The 19,756-nt window shown below is 33.9% G+C and overlaps 1 protein-coding gene across 4 annotated transcripts in view; it reads right to left on the reverse strand.

The window, feature by feature from the left end:
• Nucleotides 1-1,357: 1,357 nt before the first annotated feature.
• Nucleotides 1,358-19,756, reverse strand: part of COL21A1 (collagen type XXI alpha 1 chain) — a 189,281-nt gene continuing 170,882 nt past the window's right edge. For 3 of the 4 annotated variants that reach the window (XM_063707669.1, XM_063707668.1, XM_055390334.2), the window contains 11 exons: nucleotides 18,992-19,045; nucleotides 15,513-15,566; nucleotides 13,808-13,879; nucleotides 12,075-12,110; nucleotides 9,355-9,399; nucleotides 6,413-6,445; nucleotides 5,653-5,799; nucleotides 5,503-5,557; nucleotides 4,787-4,987; nucleotides 3,934-4,011; nucleotides 1,365-2,612 (listed from right to left, as the gene is read on the reverse strand). In XM_063707669.1, coding sequence (XP_063563739.1) covers nucleotides 2,425-2,612; nucleotides 3,934-4,011; nucleotides 4,787-4,987; nucleotides 5,503-5,557; nucleotides 5,653-5,799; nucleotides 6,413-6,445; nucleotides 9,355-9,399; nucleotides 12,075-12,110; nucleotides 13,808-13,879; nucleotides 15,513-15,566; nucleotides 18,992-19,045 — 963 coding nt within the window. In that variant the 3' untranslated portion in view covers nucleotides 1,365-2,424. Of the gene's footprint in view, nucleotides 2,613-3,933; nucleotides 4,012-4,786; nucleotides 4,988-5,502; nucleotides 5,558-5,652; nucleotides 5,800-6,412; nucleotides 6,446-9,354; nucleotides 9,400-12,074; nucleotides 12,111-13,807; nucleotides 13,880-15,512; nucleotides 15,567-18,991; nucleotides 19,046-19,756 lie in introns of all 4 variants that reach the window. The other variant, XM_063707667.1, reaches the window with a different exon arrangement.

Genomic DNA, 19,756 nt, shown 5'->3' on the forward strand with positions numbered 1-19,756 from the left:
GTACTTGCAGAGCAAGATTATTCACCTATTCATTCTTGAAAATCAGTGTGTTATGAGTTAGTCTTAAATTTCTCCAAGGCAAAACTATGACACAATGTATGCCATGCTAAATTATGGAAATATTTCATCTTGAGATGGCAAATTTTAAAGCAGAAATACTGCAAGTAAATATAGTTTACATTCCATAGATTTTGTTGTTCTTGGAATTCTTCATGCTTTTTCTAACCCTCCACCCTTTGCTCATTTTCATTATCTTTACATGACTTAGTTATGCCAATACCTCCTAGCCTACTATAATCTGCACTACTCTGCTTGGAATGCCATAACAAAATATCATTGACTTGCTGGCTTAAGCAACAGAAATTTTTGTTCATACAGTTCTGAAGGCTGGAAGTTCGAAATTAGGGTGCCAGTATAGTCGGATTCTGGTGAGGTCCCTTTTCCAGGTTGCAGAGAGTCACCTTTCACAATGTACTCACATAGTCTTCCCTGGGTGTGAGAGCTGGAAGGCCATGAGGTAGATGAAGCAGATGAACGGAGGGAGGGCAGTAGGGGAGAGCAACCTCTTCCTCTTCTTATAAAGCCACCAATTCTATGGGATTAGGACTCCACCCTTATGACCTCATTTATCTTGGTTTCCTCCTGAAAGCCCTATATTCAAAAATAGTCACATTGGGGGTAAGGGCTTCCATATATGAATCGGGGGCATACAAGTCAGTCCATAACATCATCTTTTACATTTCAATTGCATTTTCTCCATTCTTAGAATTAATGTATTGGAATCACCTGTATACTTACCTGTGTCTCGTTATACATGTGTTCCCTCAGGCCAAATTCTAACTATATTGCCATTGTATCCCAGGCACCGAACCTATCCATGTAGTGAGTACTGTTGGATGAATAAATCAATGATACCAAATGGCTTTATTCTGATTCTTTACCAGCTCTTAGAAGCAAATGTCATAATTAAAGCAGGAGTAAGTAATAGGTTTGTTGGCTTAAGCAGATACCTGGGCCTTTACTGGAGATAAAACATCAGAACAAGCCTTATGCTCATTCAGCCACTAAACATCATGAATTTTAGTCCCCTCCAAAGTCCTCCTCAAAATAGTAGAATTTGCACGACAATAAAGTTAAACATTGGGCAACAGCCATGACTGTGCTAGGAAGCAAGTGTTTCAACTGTTCAGGTGTGTAGCACACCAATTCAATTTGTAATTTCTTATTTCAGGTGAACACATTTTTTAAGAATAGGGTGAATGATTTCATAAATTATATCCATTGAATAAATGACCATGCAATATACATACCATACTCAACAATCAGTTAAAATTAGGTATAAAAAAAGACATTGTAATCAGGCCTGTACAAAACTTTATTATACTCTGAATAACAAGCATGTAACAAAATTTTGAGCATGACAAGGATGAAATATTTGAAATTCTGTTTCTTACAAAAGCATTAAGAACAATACACAAAGACTGTTCATAATATTTTACAGTCAGCTAAAAATAACAAGACGTTCTAGGATTTCAGGAGTTTTCCTTTTCTTTCAACTAGAGCATTAGCTTTATTTCCATTAGCTTTGCTACAATGAAAATTAACATATATGGACATACACATATAAGTGAAATGGAAAATGAAGGCATACAACAAACATTCCGATTAATCAACAAGTATAAAATAGTCTTTTAGTACTTCCGAACTTAACATTTTCTTCGAATGTACAATGAAACTTTTTGTCTAAAATGTTTTTAATGTTAATTTTGACCATTCCCAAAGTAATTAATACTCTTTCTTAGCACCACCATTAATCTAATTTTAGAGTTTGAAATGAATTAAGAAACACACTAATCGTATTCAGAGGTGCTATTCACAACACCGAACAACAGGCAATCCACTGCCCCTTATCAAGGCTGAGACACTGTAGTAAATGAGTAGTTCACCAATACTGTCTATCCCAGGTGAATATCAGCCCTGATCTTACTTCCAATGATGAGATACATGTTTTGGCTTATGTAGTAGCATGAGCTATGAGATATGAAACATGAAAGTCACATGGACATGAAATTAAACTCAAATCTCTACTGCATGGAGGCTGAATGTGAAATATTTCACAGTGACTAAAATCGACTGGCTAACAGGCAATGGTGGATTTTTATATTCAACTTTGATTAACATAAATGGACTTTACAAGAAACCCTTGAGATTTAATTAATGCTGCTAATCCAAGGGCTCCAAATGACTGAGGAGCCTTTAAAATCAGTATATGTGATCTTTTATATTTTTTTCCATAAGAAAAAAAAATAAAAACACCGAGGTACTTAAGTTTCTTTTCAAGGGATTACTGTTGGTTATCTTCCTGAGATGCAAAAGACCACAGAAAAAGCACCATGCCTAGGCTGCTGAATGAGGCATCAGACACTAATAGTTTGGTCCTTTTCTGAACGGATCTCTTCTGGCAATTACACTAAAACATAGTGACGGGTCGCAGATGCCTGGGGGGCCTGGTTGCCCTTGGATTCCAGGTTTTCCATGATCTCCATCTTTGCCAGGGAGACCTGGGTCTCCTGGAGGACCTTCTTTGCTTATTCCAGGAGGGCCCTCTGGACCTAAGATGGGACATTGGCAAGACGTAAACAGAGGACTTTAGTTTTTTATAATGAAATAGCCAATTCTGCAAGAAACTTAAACTGAAAAAAAAAACCTTGAATATTTTACATATTTGCACTAATTATATAGTAGAGGCATTTTCTTGATAATTCTACATGTCTTCTGCTTTGAAAAGAACCATCCAAAAGTTAAAGTTATCAGTAATTTTTGAAAACTAGGCTAAGCATATTAACATAGTAACCATGCTACTGATTAAAACATTTAGCTAACATTAGAATATTCCATTTTGTGTATTGTCCAATCTTATTTCTTCCTTTCAGCCTATCTTTTACCAATATTATTATAAATTAACAGGTGATACCTACGTAAGCCAAAGCTGAGTCATTTTTGTGCCATATTTGCAACAAAAAAACTGTTTTTATTATACATATTTTTAGTTTCCATATCTAAATGCATTATTCTTATTACTTTAGTATTATAGTCATCAATATCATCAATACTCATAGGTATTAAAGCCCTAATTTGTCAAACATAGCCTGATTAGTTCAATTAGCATGCTCAATGAAACAAAAGCTAGCTTACGATACTGGCCTTTTAAAGTTGATTCAAAATAACAAAAAATATTCAGATTTTGGGAAGGAGCACAGTGGTTTGGGCCACTTCTTACTCCTCTACTCCCTGCTACTACTACTAATAAACATCTATTTAGCACTTAACTGCAATTGTAAGTGTTGTTCAAAGTATTTTACATAAATAGTATTAAGTCATTTGATCAACTCCAAAGCCTATTAATAACATCTAATCATAGCATACATTTATTGAAAACATAACTGTGATTGTCCTGCACTGTTCTGAAAGCACTACATATAGAAAGTATTTAATCTCCCAATAACGTCATGATGGAGATAACATTATCATCACCATTTTACCAATGAGGAAACTGAGACATGGCAGAGTTAAATTGCACAGCTAGCAGAGATTACTTAACAGCTTCAGCATTTCTCTGCTTCCCTGAGAGTCATAAAGACTAAACAGTGTTATACACCAGATAAGCAGGGGTGACTAAAACGATTCTAGAACTCTTCTAAGGAATAGATATTAAACTGTCTAAATGATAAGCAAGAGATAATATTGAAGGATTCATAAATTGAGGGTAATATATGAAAAAATATTCCAGAAGTTAGACTTCAGTGTGTTAAATGTGAATCACTCAAAAAAGAAAACAGATGTCTCAGTTTCAATTTATTTCACATAGATCTATGATGACTTTTCTTAAAGCAAAATGAGCAGTAACACTTATGAGCAGGTAGCAATTCTCACCTGGGGGACCAGGAGGACCTTGTTCTCCAGGATGCCCAAACCCTTGGCTCCCTTTTTCCCCATTTCTTCCTGGTAGGCCTGCAGGGTGTCAAACATCTGAGTAAGTTTACTTAAAATCACTGCCTTCTAGATTGTTTCATTCAAAGCTGTTAAGATACTCATGAAAGAAAAATGTCTTTTAAAAACCAGCTTGCCATCTATTTTTTCTTACTAATGGAAAACAAGTTTTGAAGCAATAATTTCTAAAATGATCAGTGGTTTAGATCCAAGATTTAATGGGAATCAAATATTTAGAAAAGAAAATGGTTTGGAATTATTAGCCCTTTGTGTTAATCATAGTTTTTTAAAATTACTTTATGAAACATCTAAATTGCTTATATACTATTAAACAAAAAGGAAATAATTATCAATCAACATTCCACATAAACATTCAAAAACAGGAGAAATTCTGGGCTATTAGGCAGTTTTATCACAAAACTTATTTTTTCCTATAATAGAAAAAAAATGAATAAGGTAACAGTGCAGAAAGTTACCAAAGTCGAAATAAAGGAGATGGCATCTGTGATTTTCTATTTAAAAACTTTTGTAGACTCAAGCAAAATTTCTCAGTACATTGGCAACATTTTCTAATCTGTAAGTTTGTGTGTTCATAAATTTGACTTCTCTATTTGAGAATATTGCATTAAGAAAATAATTTCTCTTTAATTCAGTTGGCAAATTATTTAAAGACGAGCATTTACAGATTTTTTTATCATGAAAAAAGTTAACTCTTGACTATTAAATGGATATAGGGTATGAATTTTAAAAAAAAGACTTTTTAAAATTCACTTTCTTGTTGAAACTAACTGCATACCTTTTAATCCTCTGACACCTGGACGTCCAGGGACACCCACTAATCCAGGAACACCATCTCTTCCTGGCAAACCAGGTAATCCTCTGGGACCCTCTGGGCCTATCGGACCAGGTGGCCCAGGAATACCCGGGGAGCCATGTTGGGACAGGCAATGATCACAATTTCTAATTCTTCCACTCTGAAGTAAGACTGGTAGCTGGGCTTTCAAAAACAAAGAAACCCCATCCCTTCTGTTTAAATGGTGAGTTGGTGTTAATTATATGTTTAATTTTTTTTCAGTTTACAGAGAAAAAACTATGAACATTGAATATGTGCATATTTCTTGGCCAATAATTTCACTTCTAGGAATTTGACTATGGAAATATTGCTCTGTGTGGTAATTTTATTAGAGCAATTGCTTAAAATAGGAGAAAAAGTGAAAGTGCCCCCAAAAGAAATTGGTGGACTATATTCATATTTATGAACTAAATTATCAAAAAATATGCTACAAAAGAAAATTCAAATAATGGCAAAATAATAAATGTCTTTATTAAAAAGATTATAAAAGAGTATATATTATAAATCTTTATAAAAATACTCATTGAAGAAAAGTAGATGAGGCTTATGTTATCTGTTTTCTTCCTCACCTCACTTATATCCTCTACAATATGTCCTAAGAATTTGTATTACTTTTGTAATTTGAGAAAAGTTATTAAAATGCTATATTTGATACCTACCTCTTATTACATCTGTGCAAACTTGTCGAATAAATTGTTCTGAAAACTCTCTTCCCTGCATCAAAGTATTAGGGGTTATAACATGCACATAAAGAACATGAGCAAAAACCAATGAAAATGTAATAACTGTGAAAGAAGCAGAATACATACAGGCTTCCCATCCAAACCTGGGGGTCCCTGAGGACCTGGATCCCCAGGTTGCCCCTTAGGACCTGCGGGCCCCATCAAGCCATCCACCCCAGATTCTCCTTTTGATCCAATGGCACCTCGGACACCAGGTTCTCCCTTTTCACCTCTCTAAAAGCAAAAGAAATCTTTACAAGTTCTATTTAAATATTTCAGGAGGTATAATTGCATCATGAAACTCATTAAGGATGTGAATATGCATGTATACATATATGTAAATATGTAAGGTATGTAAGGAATAGCCGGAAATATTGTCATTGACCAGAAGGGAAATTTCATATCATATTAAACTGTCATTTATCCATCCATCCAACCAGCCAGACCTACAAGTATCCACAACTGATTGAGTATATTGTATAGGTAATATGCATACTGCCAGAGATAAAACAATGGGCATAACACAGTCCTATTCACAAGGAGCTTGCATTTTAGTGGGTCCGACAGATACAGAAATGCACAATATTCTTTATTCAAAAATATGGAGAAAAAATTCAGCTCCAAGTCTGGAAGAAAAACCAATAATATTGACAATTCACATTTCATATCAAATTCAGTATAAATGTACATATTCTGAAAACAACTAATTGGGAACTTCTACTGAAGACGATGAAAAACATTTCATTTTCTGGTTTTTACTCAAAAGCTAGATTTATATAGTATTGAAACCCAAGCAAAAAGGACCGAAGAAAGAGAGCAAGAGAGCATAATATATGAAGAAACATACCTCTCCTTTTGCGCCATGATGGCCTTGAATTCCCTTTGAAAATTAATAGAAAAAAAACTATAATAAATGTGCAAGCTACAGTACTGTAATGTGGCATCCACCTTTTACCACATACTTAATCAAATTTAAAATTTCAATTTGGAAAATATTGATAGCATTAGTGACAGAATTGCACATAAAAGAGACCCTTTTTACCTTTTAGAGAAGGCTAATGACCCGGAAATATGTTAACTGAATAATATAAAAATTTTAATTTGCTTAACTGTTTCCTTCTTAGATATGAATATTTTCAAATGCTGCAGGTTGAATCATGTGGGTAAGAATGGGATTCTACTGAATTTAAAATATAGTACTATTTTAATAATAATAAAAACTCAAATCAGATTAAATATTAGGTATATTGTTTCTTGTGTTCAGTGATTAAGATGACTAGTCTATTTTCCCAAGTTTATGTTCTTAAAATTAAATTTTGATTGGGTGCTATTGACAAAGGATGGGTTAAAGCAAAGATACCATTAAAAGTGACTAGTAAGAGAGAAAACCCCCAGCTGTCTTGTGCTTAAACCATTCACTGACAGTAATTAAGAGACCAGAGAAGCAATGTCATCTAAAAGATGGTATTTTTTCACAGTGATATAAACACTGGGGAGCCCATGCATGAAGCTCATTCAACTATAATTACTAGCTACATCTGGATGGCTCCATTAAAGTCTTTCTCACTCCTCTTTTCCATATTTATTTCAGTGGTGTATTATAGAGGAAAAAAACTCTCAGGAAAGGTATTAACATTTTCCATTTTTGAAATTCATTGCACACCTGGGCTCAAAAATCTCCTAATGTTCACTCAGGAAAAAAGATAAAACTTTAATAACAGGTAGGTTTTCATTATTCAACTTTAAAATAAAAAATCAGTGTTCTGCAATTTAATATGAAATTTAATGTATAATGTTGCACACAATGAAGTCTGAGTTGGGGTATATCTGTTGATTAATTTTCAGGCTCCTCAAACATGGCTATCCAAATTAGACAAAGAAAAGAATTAAATAAAAATCATCATAAAACACCAAATATTTAGTTTTTATATATGAATCTTTTAGTAAGTAAAACAAACTTCGTATGGTCATACTTGAATTTTGTTTCTGAAGAAATGCGGGAGTGATCCTTACAAGATATAATCCAACAACTAGGACCAACATAAGAGAGACAAAACAGTTAAGTTCTCAATATGGGAATTGAATTAGAGCTAAAACTAAAAACAGCTGTCATCTGAGAACGCATTAAGATGATTCTCTGAGAGAAATATTCACTTTGACTCCATTCACAAACCGAGGGCCAAAAAATACACATGTGCTGTGCTTGGTAGAGTGACAGGTAACTAAGACTGTGTTTACATGAACAGTTTGGGATGACTATTCAGCTGCTGAAAAGCAACAGCTGCTCTGGCCGTGGGTACTCCATGTAGGCTAAGCTCCTGGTGGTGAGAAATGTAGCTTCCAACCAATCTAGGGCAGAAGCTTTCTAGGGAGCCCAAATCCTGCCTTAGGAGAGCACACACTCTCTTTTCCTTCAGAAGTGAAAAAGCTAGTGGAACCTTAGAGAAAGTGTGATCCATAAGCCAGTGAGCTAGCTAAGTTGTGAGTTCAAATTCTAAAGGAAATATCCTTCTTTTCTGAGAGTTATTGTAAGTAACATTTTTTGATAAAAGGTCTGGGCTGTGGAGGTTAAATGAAGGGAAGAAGGTCCTATGGGAACAGCAGTTTATAGATGTTTTGTGATTGACTTAAGGAAACTCAGAGAGTTGATCTGTGTTGCCAGGTTGGGGAATAGGGATGGAGTTGTCTGTGTCATCAAGTGGGTCTGAGTCAAGTGGAGGATCACGAAAACTGAAAGACATTTTATTGAACATAATTGTACTGAGGCAATTCCAATCATTCCTCCTCTTGGTTACTTTTACTTTTACTTTTATTGTTAGCTTCTAAATTCTCAATTCTTCTTAACATCTGGCACTCAACTTCCATCCCACATTGCAGATAACCTTGGGGCCCTATGCTTACACTCTTCCCAATGGTCTCTCAGACTCCTCCAAGTAAGGGACACAGAGACCCCTGTCCTTGGAGACATCACTACCCAGTTTTATTCCACTCTCTCTAGAGTTGGTGTAATTGCAGAATCTTTCTCCCACTCACCCTCAGAGAAAGAGGTCCATCCCATGGGAGGACTCACATATCCAGCTTGCCCTTTCAGACCTGATCAAGTTGGAACCATGTCCAGCATTCTGCAGCTACAAGCAACACAGCAGCAAACATGCTACCTAAGTACCAATCTCCTTTATGCCTTTGTCCGTCCACTTTGGCTCTGACTGAACTTACAGTCACATGGCAATCTCACTGAAACATTACCTAATGAGAACAGTTTAGTCAAGAAAGAAGCAAAGCCATCTTACTGTGTGTCTGTTCTACAACACTGTCTCTCAGGATAGCATTTTAATATATCTCCAGAGCAGTAAATTGTCTCGCTGAACAAACTAAAGGGAAACAAGTACATTTCTCCACCACATGTGGCCCCAACTGATTTTCAAGAAGAAAAGCAAGACAAACCAGCAGGGATGAACAAGCTGCCATTGTGTGACTGGCTGTCTCTGGCCAATAACTACCCCCAAGAAATGGGTGGAATTTTCTACCTGCAGTCATTTGCTTGGACGCATTAAAAAACAAAATTCAGAGCCACCAATGTTATCAGTATGGGAAAGTGAAAATACAAAACAAATAATGAAAGAAACTCATTATCGCCACACTACCTACATGTTCAACCTTATATGCTTAGAATGCATACTATATTATCCTTCTCCCCACCCATTTTTATTTGCAAGTAATCCTCTCTCAGCATTGTCCAGTTATGTGACTTGTTATTTCATTTTTTATCAGAAGGAAACCAAAAAATACCTGTTGCCCTGGAATTCCCTGTCTTCCATTTTCTCCCTTTTGACCCTTTAAAATAAAAAAACATTATTGATTAGTTTGCACACTTACGATGCAATCACATATGCAAGACAAACTATGTATTACCTTGAGTTCCAGAAGAAATGTAACAAAAGCAGCGATACAAATATATAAATTATGTGAGAGATGGGAAAATCAGTTACTCAGCGAAAAAGAAGAAAAGTCATCCTAATCTTATAGTTAAAATGGACAGAGATAAGGAACAAATTACTGATTTGGGTGAAACAGGTAAATAATTCTAGACAATGAGGATGTTCTTCTAAGTCCATATTAATAGTGGGAAAATAGTTTAAAAAGTCAATGTATATGGACATTTTATTAATTTCAGTGGCAATTATGTTCATTGTTGACTATGGACATGTGAGGACAAGAAGATCTCTTTAAAATTTTATTTTTAAAAATTAAAATATACTGTCACATTTTAGTAAAAAAAAAGCCATTTAAATGAAGAGCTTTAAATCAGCATAAATAAGAGAACAGAAAAATTAATAAAGGTATAAACACATTTATCTATTCAATAAATATTTTTGGGTATCTACCATTCATGGGACATTATGCTAGACTCTGAAGCACTACTTCATCCTTATATTTATTGTGCAAAATAATTAGCAGTTTCTAGGAAGACATACACCTAGATAAGGTAATTGATGAAAGATCTAGTGACTACAATTTTACATCACCCTTGCCTAGTAATGAATTCATCAATTTAATTAAGTGAATTGCTAACATTTTTTGAGCAGCACCTATTTGCTGGCACTTAGGGACACTGAAACAAAGATATCATTGTGGCCTTCAAGTCACTTACTGTGTGGTAAGAGAGATAAGCAATTAAATCTAGAATGATGAAAATACTGCTGCTAAGTCTACAATGTATAATTAAACATCTGGGTTGGATATTATTGGAACTTAGGAAGGGGCATCTGACAGAAAGGGTAGGGAATGTGACTCATCCTTTGTGCAGCCTTGAGGGATGAGTAAGAGGTAGCCAACTGGAGAAAGGATAGGAGGGTGTATCAGGGAGAGAAGACACAGGTGAAAGGCAGGTAGTTTCTTTTGGCTATAGCAGCAGAGCAGGATTGGATAAGAATGGGCGGAGTGGCAAGAGATAACACTAAAAAAGATTCAGTCAGCCCAGAAGGCACTTGATGGCACAGGCTTTATCTTAACATGTGTGGGGCACGATTAAAGGACTGCTAAGCAGATATATAGCTTAGCTATTTTATGCAAGTAAAAGTGTGGAAGAAGGAAGTAGACTGGACTCAAGGAGACCAGTTAGGAAGATATTGCAGTAGCCCAGGACCCCTGACAAGAAATAACTGGTACAGTCAGGAGAGGTAGAAGGTGCCAAGTTCAAGAGATATTTAGCATTGATTATCATGACAGGAAATCTGTGAGTACGAAGCGGTTTATGGGGAAAGATGACAAGTTCAGTTTTGGACATATTGAACCTGAGGTTCCCATGAGTCATCTAAATGCAGTACCAAGAAGGAAATTAGAATATATGGGTCTAGAGCTCACAGACATTTACTTAACATTTACCTCACTCCCAACTTCAATCTTAACTTAAAGGAATCCTATATCATAGTACTTGAAGATCTTCAATAAAAATTGTCTAAAAAACAACTGAATTTTGTCATACCACTCTAAAACATCTTATGTATGTTATGAAGAATAAGTTCATTAATAGGAACTGTTATAATTGTGGATATAGCAAATTTTGCCTATGACTATTTCAATTTGAAATTTTCTCTTACGATTCCAGAAATTCTAGAGCATTCAGAATTCTACATTTGTGAAAATGTCCAGAGTATTTTTCTTTATATTTTCAGCTTATTCTGCATAGCAAAGCTCAGACACTATCACTGAGACTTACAAACTTAAAAACATCATGAAAATACTGTCTGAACACTTGATTGGTAATTTATGGTTGGAAAAGTTTTATATTTCTAAAACTTAAAAGGTTGAAAGACCATCAGATATAATTTATCCCAGATAACTATTTCATTGACTCAGCTAGTGGCATCTTATTCGAAAGTCAGTCTTCAGTGAATGAAAAAACCCATTCCATAGACACTTTAATTGAGGTGAAACTATCCTTGTCTCCTGAAGTAGTAAAATAGGTCTCCTCTTTGCCTTTGCTGCTAAGACACCCAAAACTAAATGTCTTTCTAAATCACCCTAGATTTCCCTAGCCTGTTATAATTTTCTGGTTTAATTTTCCTTTCACATATTGATTTGAATATGTTTTATATTTAGGGTTAAAGGTTTTTTATCAAACTTTTGCCATAAAACAATTTCAAATCATTTTTGGAAACATACTGTGTGTGTGTGTGTGTGTATATATATATGTGTGTGTGTGTGTGTGTGTGTGTGGTATATATATGTATATATGTATATAAATACATATTAGAAGTATATAATAAAATTTATGTCTTTATTTTGTTGAATCATTTTGTTTCTAAGTTTTCTGCAACAGCAAAGTGGTGAGGAATTTTAAAGTCAAATTTGGTCTTGTCTGTAAAGCTCAATAGCAAAAGGAGAAAATAGGATTTAACAACTTTATATTAATGTTGAAACAGAAAGGAATTTAAAAGTAAAATAAGAATTTTTTAAAAGCTCTGATTTTATTGCTCAGCCTACTAAAAAAAAAGCAAACAACATACCTGAATACCTTTTTCACCTTGATTTCCTTTGTCCCCCTACAAAAAGGCAGTTTGATCTGTATCATAATCTAGCATATTCTGTACAGTTTCAAATAAACATATATTTTTCTCTGCTGAAGAAAAACAACATCTCGTGCAAACTCCACAAGTGCCTGTATACACAGAAGTTGACTCCTAACACAATATTTGGGAAGGGAGCAGAACCACATTATGTCAAAATGATATTGTAAAAGAACACTTTTGTATGCTCCTACATTTGAAAGAAATTTCACCACAATCTTTAATTTCCCAGAAAGGAGAAAACTTCTACATGGTTCACAGTTTTAGGTTAGACAAACTAACAAGAGAGGACTTATTTTGACAAATGTTGTTTTATGAAATCAAACTGAAAATCTTCCATTAAGCTATCAGTAGCCACAAGTTTATAGGAAACAATGACAAAGTAAAGCATAACGTTTAAGTGCTATTTTAGAAAACATATATTTCAAAAGTGAGCTTTTGGAAGAAAAATTATATTCCATAAAAATAAGTTTTATAGATTATCAGCTAGAAGGGAAATTAGAAACCAACTTATACAATGCCCTTGTTTTTATAGATAATGAAACAGCCAGTTAAGCACCTGCCCAAAGCTAAACTTGGACACGGTTTCCGAATTTCCTTTCTATTAATACTTCGCCGTACTATCTAAACATAGAGTACAGTTTTGCATTTCAACAAAAAAATACAGATTTTCTTTTAAATGGCAACAAGTTCTGAACAAGAAAATTCTCTTCATCCCAAACATATATTCGTAGTAGATTTACTTAACATTTACTAAGAGTCTGACACTTGATGGCTGTTATGTGGGGACGTTTCTGTCTCAGCTAGTGCTGCCTACTGATCATCAGAACAAAAAGCCCAAGGATCACACTGTGTATGATCTAGGCGCCATGTAGACAACACATGAGGGATAGAAAATAAGATGTTGAAAAATAAATAGCAAGGGACATGAAGATGGAGACATAAGAGTTTGTGTCTTTTCCAGAATAAAAACCGATAATTTACTTTTAACCTGAAATGTTTGTATTTGCAGTAGCATGGACTTCTCAGGCACACAGGCATCAATTGTTGCTCAAAACCTCCAAACAAATAAAAGCATATATTATTTATATACATACAAGTCAAGGTTCCCTTACTTGACCAAAATGAGAGAGAGAGAACCTAGTTTTACTGTCTTTCCTTGCCAAAATATTTTAAATTAGTATATTTGACTTAAATTAATTTTAAATAAACTTCTATGTAACATAATTGTTTCATAGACAGGAACTTCATGGTCAAACATTTTGGACATAAGTTTTATCCTTCCAGAATTTGATCCGGTTTTGGCAAGAGGGGTATTCGCATTTTGATAGGAATGCCTGACATTGGATAATTTTCCTCAAAAAATTCTTAGCTCACCTGGATTGTGAAAAAAACCTGAATTTACAGGATATTACTTAATTGTACATTCATATTTTCTGATCTGCATGTCTTTTCTAAGGTCTTCATCTAGAAGACAATACCCATGTGGGTATATAAAAGATGCCACAGCTATTAGCATGGGGCTGAACATATTATACAGACATCGAATATATAGGGTACTTTATCATTAAAAATATATTAATAACAAGTCCTACTTTAAGAATTTCACAAAAGAGAAACTTGTTTGCAAGTAACTGGTTAAAAGCGAACTGTATCTCCTAACCAATGCATACCTTTTTTCCTTGAATCCCGGGTAAACCCATGTATCCTGGTTCTCCTGGGGAACCCATTGCTCCTGGTTCTCCCTATGTAACACAGAAATTCCACAAAGGTCACAGATCTACTGCTTATGAAAAGCACCACTGTTTTTATCTCTACATATCTCAATTTTAAAATGAATGGTTAAAAAAATGTATTGACAGTTACTACTACAGAAATAGTAAAGAATAAAATGTTTACTAGAATCCCAGTAAAATTTCTTGTACTTTTCTCTATCTTTTCCAGTTGAAAAATTCTCACAGCATTTCATATTTTAAAATTCTGTAAATATTTGTTATTTTTATGATACTTTATAATTTCAATAATAAACGAAATAATAAAGTTGTAAAAATAATAAACACAAGTATCTCTTTTTTGTTTACCTATTTACTAACACTTATTCTCCTTGAAACTGCTTTTTCTCAAATTGCTACTTTAAAAAAAGCTTATTTTCTTGTTACAAAATAATAGAAATAATAAAAATTATTAAAAATCTTATAACCCAATATTTTTATTTTGTTATGTATTTTTTCTCTAACTCTAATTCATAAACACACATATATAGTTAATAAAATGTGCTCATATACATGCATAATTTTATCTTTTAATCTCTAAATATATTAATATTATAAAGCTCTTATGCTATCATATTTTTCATAACATAATTTTTAATTATGGAAGAGTATTTATCCATATTTATCAACTATATTTTATTTAATACAATTCTTATTGTTAAACATTACAGTTTTCACAATTTTTGTTTTTATAAAAAATATTGGAATGAACATCCTGGTAGTTAAATTTAATTATTTATATGTATTTATTTACATATGTGTAATATTATTTTGTTAGAAATAAATTATTGAGCTATTTTTCAGTACAGGGTGTATTACATGAGTTATCTTAATTCCAGTTCTCCACTCTCCATCATCCTACAGGAATTGTCCTTTCTGAAATAAAGTTTTTTGTTTTAAAGTCTTAAATAAATTATTTGCAAGCACGTATTAATAATGCATTGACATATTTAGGATACATTTGTAAGAGATGCAACATAATCCTGAACATGCTTCATGGTTCTGTTTCGTTTTGTGTTTTACCGTTAGTCCAAAACTCTGTAACATCAACTAAAGATCACTCTCTGTTTTAAAAGAAAAGGAGGCTTTATTCTCTTTGCTTACTGTACTTACTTCCTAGCCATCAAATCATTCTCTAGATTTTTGAAGGTTGGAAGTGTATTAAAAATCCCATTGAAATAAACATCAACCCATGTGGTTTGGAGGAAACTGGTAAAGGCCATTGTGAGTTCTATATCAAAGATGAAACTCCCATAAGCAAACAAAGAACAGTATCATTCATGAGAACTACACGCTCTTGTTTTCAGCTGTTTAAGGGAAATCTATTCTCTGGACCAGAAAGTAAGTTCATGTTTGCATACAATTTTACCATTTTTCAAAAAATTAAGCCAAAGTGTATATCTTTATTATCCAATGACAAAGTATCTAAAAAACAGAAATGAAACTCTGTATTGACAATTTCATTTCAGGTACCTTAATTTCATGATAAAGGTAATCCTTAACTTCATGTATCTCTTCAGAGATACAAAATGTTAATTTTCTTAAATAATGAGGGGAATTTACATTATAATTTCTTTGAAAATATTTTCAAATGCATCAAAATTACCTTGAGCCCAGAAGCCCCAGGCATCCCTTGAATTCCAGGTTCACCTTTGCTTCCCTGTCAACACATCAAAAACATTGGAGTTTTTTAAAAACAATTCTGTCATAATATATCTGATATAGACACTTAAGGGAATATATTTAAAATAACTTTTACATTTTTAACTTTCCGATTGTTTGATAGACTCTGTACATTAGACCTATATATTAAGAAAAATGAAAAATTCTTTTAGGCAAGGAAGGGGTTCCAAACATTCATAAGCCTCTCTAAAAACCTGTGTTAAAGCTGGTAGCTTCAAGTATAAGGGAGGAGAGTCGAATCTTTAGTGGCCAGCACTAATAAGTCCAGCCACCACATTGCACAGGTGGGAGACACGTATTTTAACAGCATCCTCCGGGCTGAGATCCTCATCATTATCCTGTCTCACTTTCTCAGTAGGACTCATCTTCAGTATGCAACTGAAGGAAAGAAAAGTAGCTTCAAATGCACAATGGCTTTTTTGAAGAAGTGTGAATCAGAAAATGTTTAGTTTGTGCTTTTTCAGGATTCCAGTGCAGTTCTTTCTAACAGATGGAAACTAGGAGTACAAGGCTAAGTTGACAGGGCAAAGAATGTAATACAGAAAAGGAAAAGTGGATAGAGAAAGAGAAAACAAGTCTTCTGGCTAATAAGGAGAGATTGTCAAATGTAGTTCTGGTTTTCAAATACTTTGATACCTGATATCACAACCCAATGTCTGGCAAAAGCCCATAATTAAGCAGGTTGGTGTGACACCTAGAAGGGGAACACAATAATTACCCACAACCAACTTGGGTTTACTAATCAGTGAGGCAAACCAATGCCATTTTCAGCTTTTAAAAAAGTTTTGTAGGCTGCTCGTGGTAAGAAACACGTGAAGATCACATTAGATTTAATTAAAGCATTTAGCACATAACAGTGTTATTGAACCACAGAATGATTCCTTAAAATTTCTAATTTTATAAGTTATTAAACTGAAATTCACAGACATGAGATTTGTTGAAAGTTATCTGACTCGATAAAGCTAATATATTTTAATATTATTTAGATAATTATTATCTTTTTAAGTTCTGGGTTATATGTGCAGGATGTGCAAGTTTGTTACATAGGTAAACATGTGCCACGGTGGTTTGCTGCACCTATCAACCCATCACCTAGGTATTAAGCCCAGCATGCATTAGCTATTTTTTATGATGCTCTTCCACTCCCAACCTCCCTCCCCTACTAACAGGCCCCAGTGTGTGTTGTTCCTCTCCCTGTGTCCATGTGTTCTCATTGTTCAGCTCCCACTTATAAGTGAGAACGTGTGGTGTTTGGTTTTCTGTTCCTGTATTAGATTGCTGAGGATAATGACTTCCAGCTGTATCCATATCCCTGGCAAAGGACATGACCTCGTTCTTTTTTATGGCTGCATAATATTCCATGGTTCTTTTTCCAGTCTATCACTGATGGGCATTTGGGTTCAATCCATGTCTTTTCTATTGTGAATAGTGCTGCAGTGAACATATGTGTGCTTGTATCTTTGTAACAGAATGATTTATATTCCTTTGGATACATACCGAGTAAAGGGCAGATAATGTTTTTTAAAACCAAAACATAGTATAGTTAAATAGGCTTATAAATGTTTCTGCAGCTATTTTTAAGTATTATAATATAAATTAGAGGTTTTCTAAAGATCTGCCTCAGTTTCAGCCTTATCTCTGCCCTACTGAATACATTTTTGTCTCACCCTAGAACTTCTATCAGTGATATTGACAGCACAAGCCACAAACATAAGCTGACAAAACTAGCAGAAAGAAACGAATATAGAGGTCAGTACACTATGACCCATGGGTTAAATCCAGCCCAATGCAAGTTCTTAAAGTTTAACCAGAACATAGCCACACCCCATACCCATTTGATTAGGTATTGCCTGTGGCCAATTTTGCACTATAATGGTAAAATTGAGTAGTTACAACAGAGACTTGTATGGCTCTCTATAAGCCTGAAATATTTACTTTCTGTCCCTTTTCAGAAAAAGTTTCCAACACCTAATATACAGCAAGAAAAAAATTAAAATGTTTCATTGAAAAGATTATGTGTATTTTTAATATGTGTAATTTTAACTTCTTAGATCTACTTTTAACAAAATAATTGTACAAGCACAAGATGCAGAAAACCAACTTTAGAGTAATTCATGTAAAAATAAACAAACTGTGATACTGGAAATCCTCACTGGCCTACCCAGCCAAATCAGCAGAATCTGCTTAAGTGGTAGACAGCACACATTGTTCTAAAACCTTTTACGGAAAGTCCAACAGATACAATTGACCTTCAACACAGTGTGAATCAACAGTGTGGTGTATCTAATGAAAAAAAAAAAAAACCTGATGAAATTTTAGGCTGCATTCTTAAGAATTAGAGAATCCAAAAGACATTGAGAGAGCCCATTGTGCACCAGTTAATAAGGGGTATTTTCTTACAAAATGACCTTGAGAAACTGTGGAGACCTGCTTAGCAAGCTCAGTCATTCCAGTGTATTATACCAACTCTGTGTGTATCTATAGCTGCTGGAGCCCACAATACACCAAGGATCCACAAGGGTCTACCACTGATGGAAGAGCAGCTACCTTTTCTCATTATTGGGCTCTCATGTCTTTTTTTCTCTTTTCTAAATACTTTAGAAATTAAAAGTAAAATAGATTAGGTCATCTACTCATACGCCAGGGTCTATTCCCCTGAGGCAATGCTTAGTCAAAGGTTGACTGCTTCCAAAATAGCAATTCCATCACTTCCTTTTGGAAGGCTGTCCTAGAATCTATTTGCAAAATAGTTGGGAACAGTTTTCTGAGTGTTTTGTCTGATCCTCTGGTTAACCAAGAAAACAAAATAGTTATCGTACCACAGGATTACATATAGCTAGAAAATGGTCAAATAATGACATTCAAAGAGTTTCAGTTCTACCTTGAGAATAACTGACCTCATATCCTAAATATATTTGTTAAGCTTGCCTTACTTATTTAAAATCTAAAAGTAAAGATAATATGCTCTTACTCACAGAACCAGTATAATTTACAAGGCACTCTATATACATTCCACTAAATAAAAATACCAAAAAGAAGACTAGAAAACTGATATTGTAAGAGATATTCATAACTATGAATGCTCTAGACTGGTGGTTTTGGCACTGAGCTCCTCCATACAGCTCTAGTATTCCTCAATACTAGACGCCAAGACACCAAAAAGGGAGAAGGGGGCTGAGCAGCAGGAGATTCTGGACCCTTTCCAACATAACAGGATGAGCTTTACTTTAGCCTGTTTCTTATGCTGAGCCTTGCCAGATTTAATTCTTACAAGTGATTTTTTTTCATAGAATAAAAACCACATTTAAAATACAATCAAAGTAGTAGTAAAATTTTCATCAGTTATAAATGACCACTGTGATTATACAAAGTTCCCAGTCTTGTTTATTTTATCATATTTACCTTAGATCCCGGTGTTCCAGGCTGGCCTGGTGAGCCATTGCTTCCCATTAAACCCTACAATTTTAAAAAGGAATTTCAAGAGTAACTTAGAGAAGATTATTAAAAAATATTAAATCAATTTCCAAGTTACACATTCTCATAATTAATTCACTAAATTATAATACAGATCTGAAAATATAATACAATATTTGGAAAGTTACTCCACCATACATCCATAAAGGATAATAAAAGTAAAAAATCAAACTATGCAAGATAGCATGAAGGCTAGCAGAGCGCTTATGATTCTATTGCTTACAAAAACTACAAATAGAGAAAATGGAGAGCTAGTAAAAGAAAAATATAAAGAAAAAAAATTTTTTTCTACACTTTTTATTTTGTTAGGATGGCTAAGAATTAGGTGTCTTCATAGATGTTATCCTGATTAACATTACTTAGAATTCTATTATCTTGAACAATATTTTAAAAGAGTTACATTCTAATAAACTCTCTGGATAATCTTTCTTCAAGGTACAAAATGGCCGTATCTTTAATCATAACATTCAAAATAAAAAATGATAACTACTCTTTCAATTAGGACTTGATTTAATTTAGATTCTACTTTAAATACTATTATACATATTTAACACACTTTACAAAGGAAAAGGGATTAAAAAATCATTATATCATTAGAAAATATAATCTCAATATGAACCTATAACAGACAATTTGATTCATATATTAAAATCAACATCACTTCTAGCAATAAACTTAAAATTTCGGGGGCGA

This window comes from Gorilla gorilla, chromosome 5 (genome assembly GCF_029281585.2).
Source record: "Gorilla gorilla gorilla isolate KB3781 chromosome 5, NHGRI_mGorGor1-v2.1_pri, whole genome shotgun sequence".
Classification (NCBI taxonomy): Eukaryota; Metazoa; Chordata; class Mammalia; order Primates; family Hominidae; genus Gorilla; species Gorilla gorilla.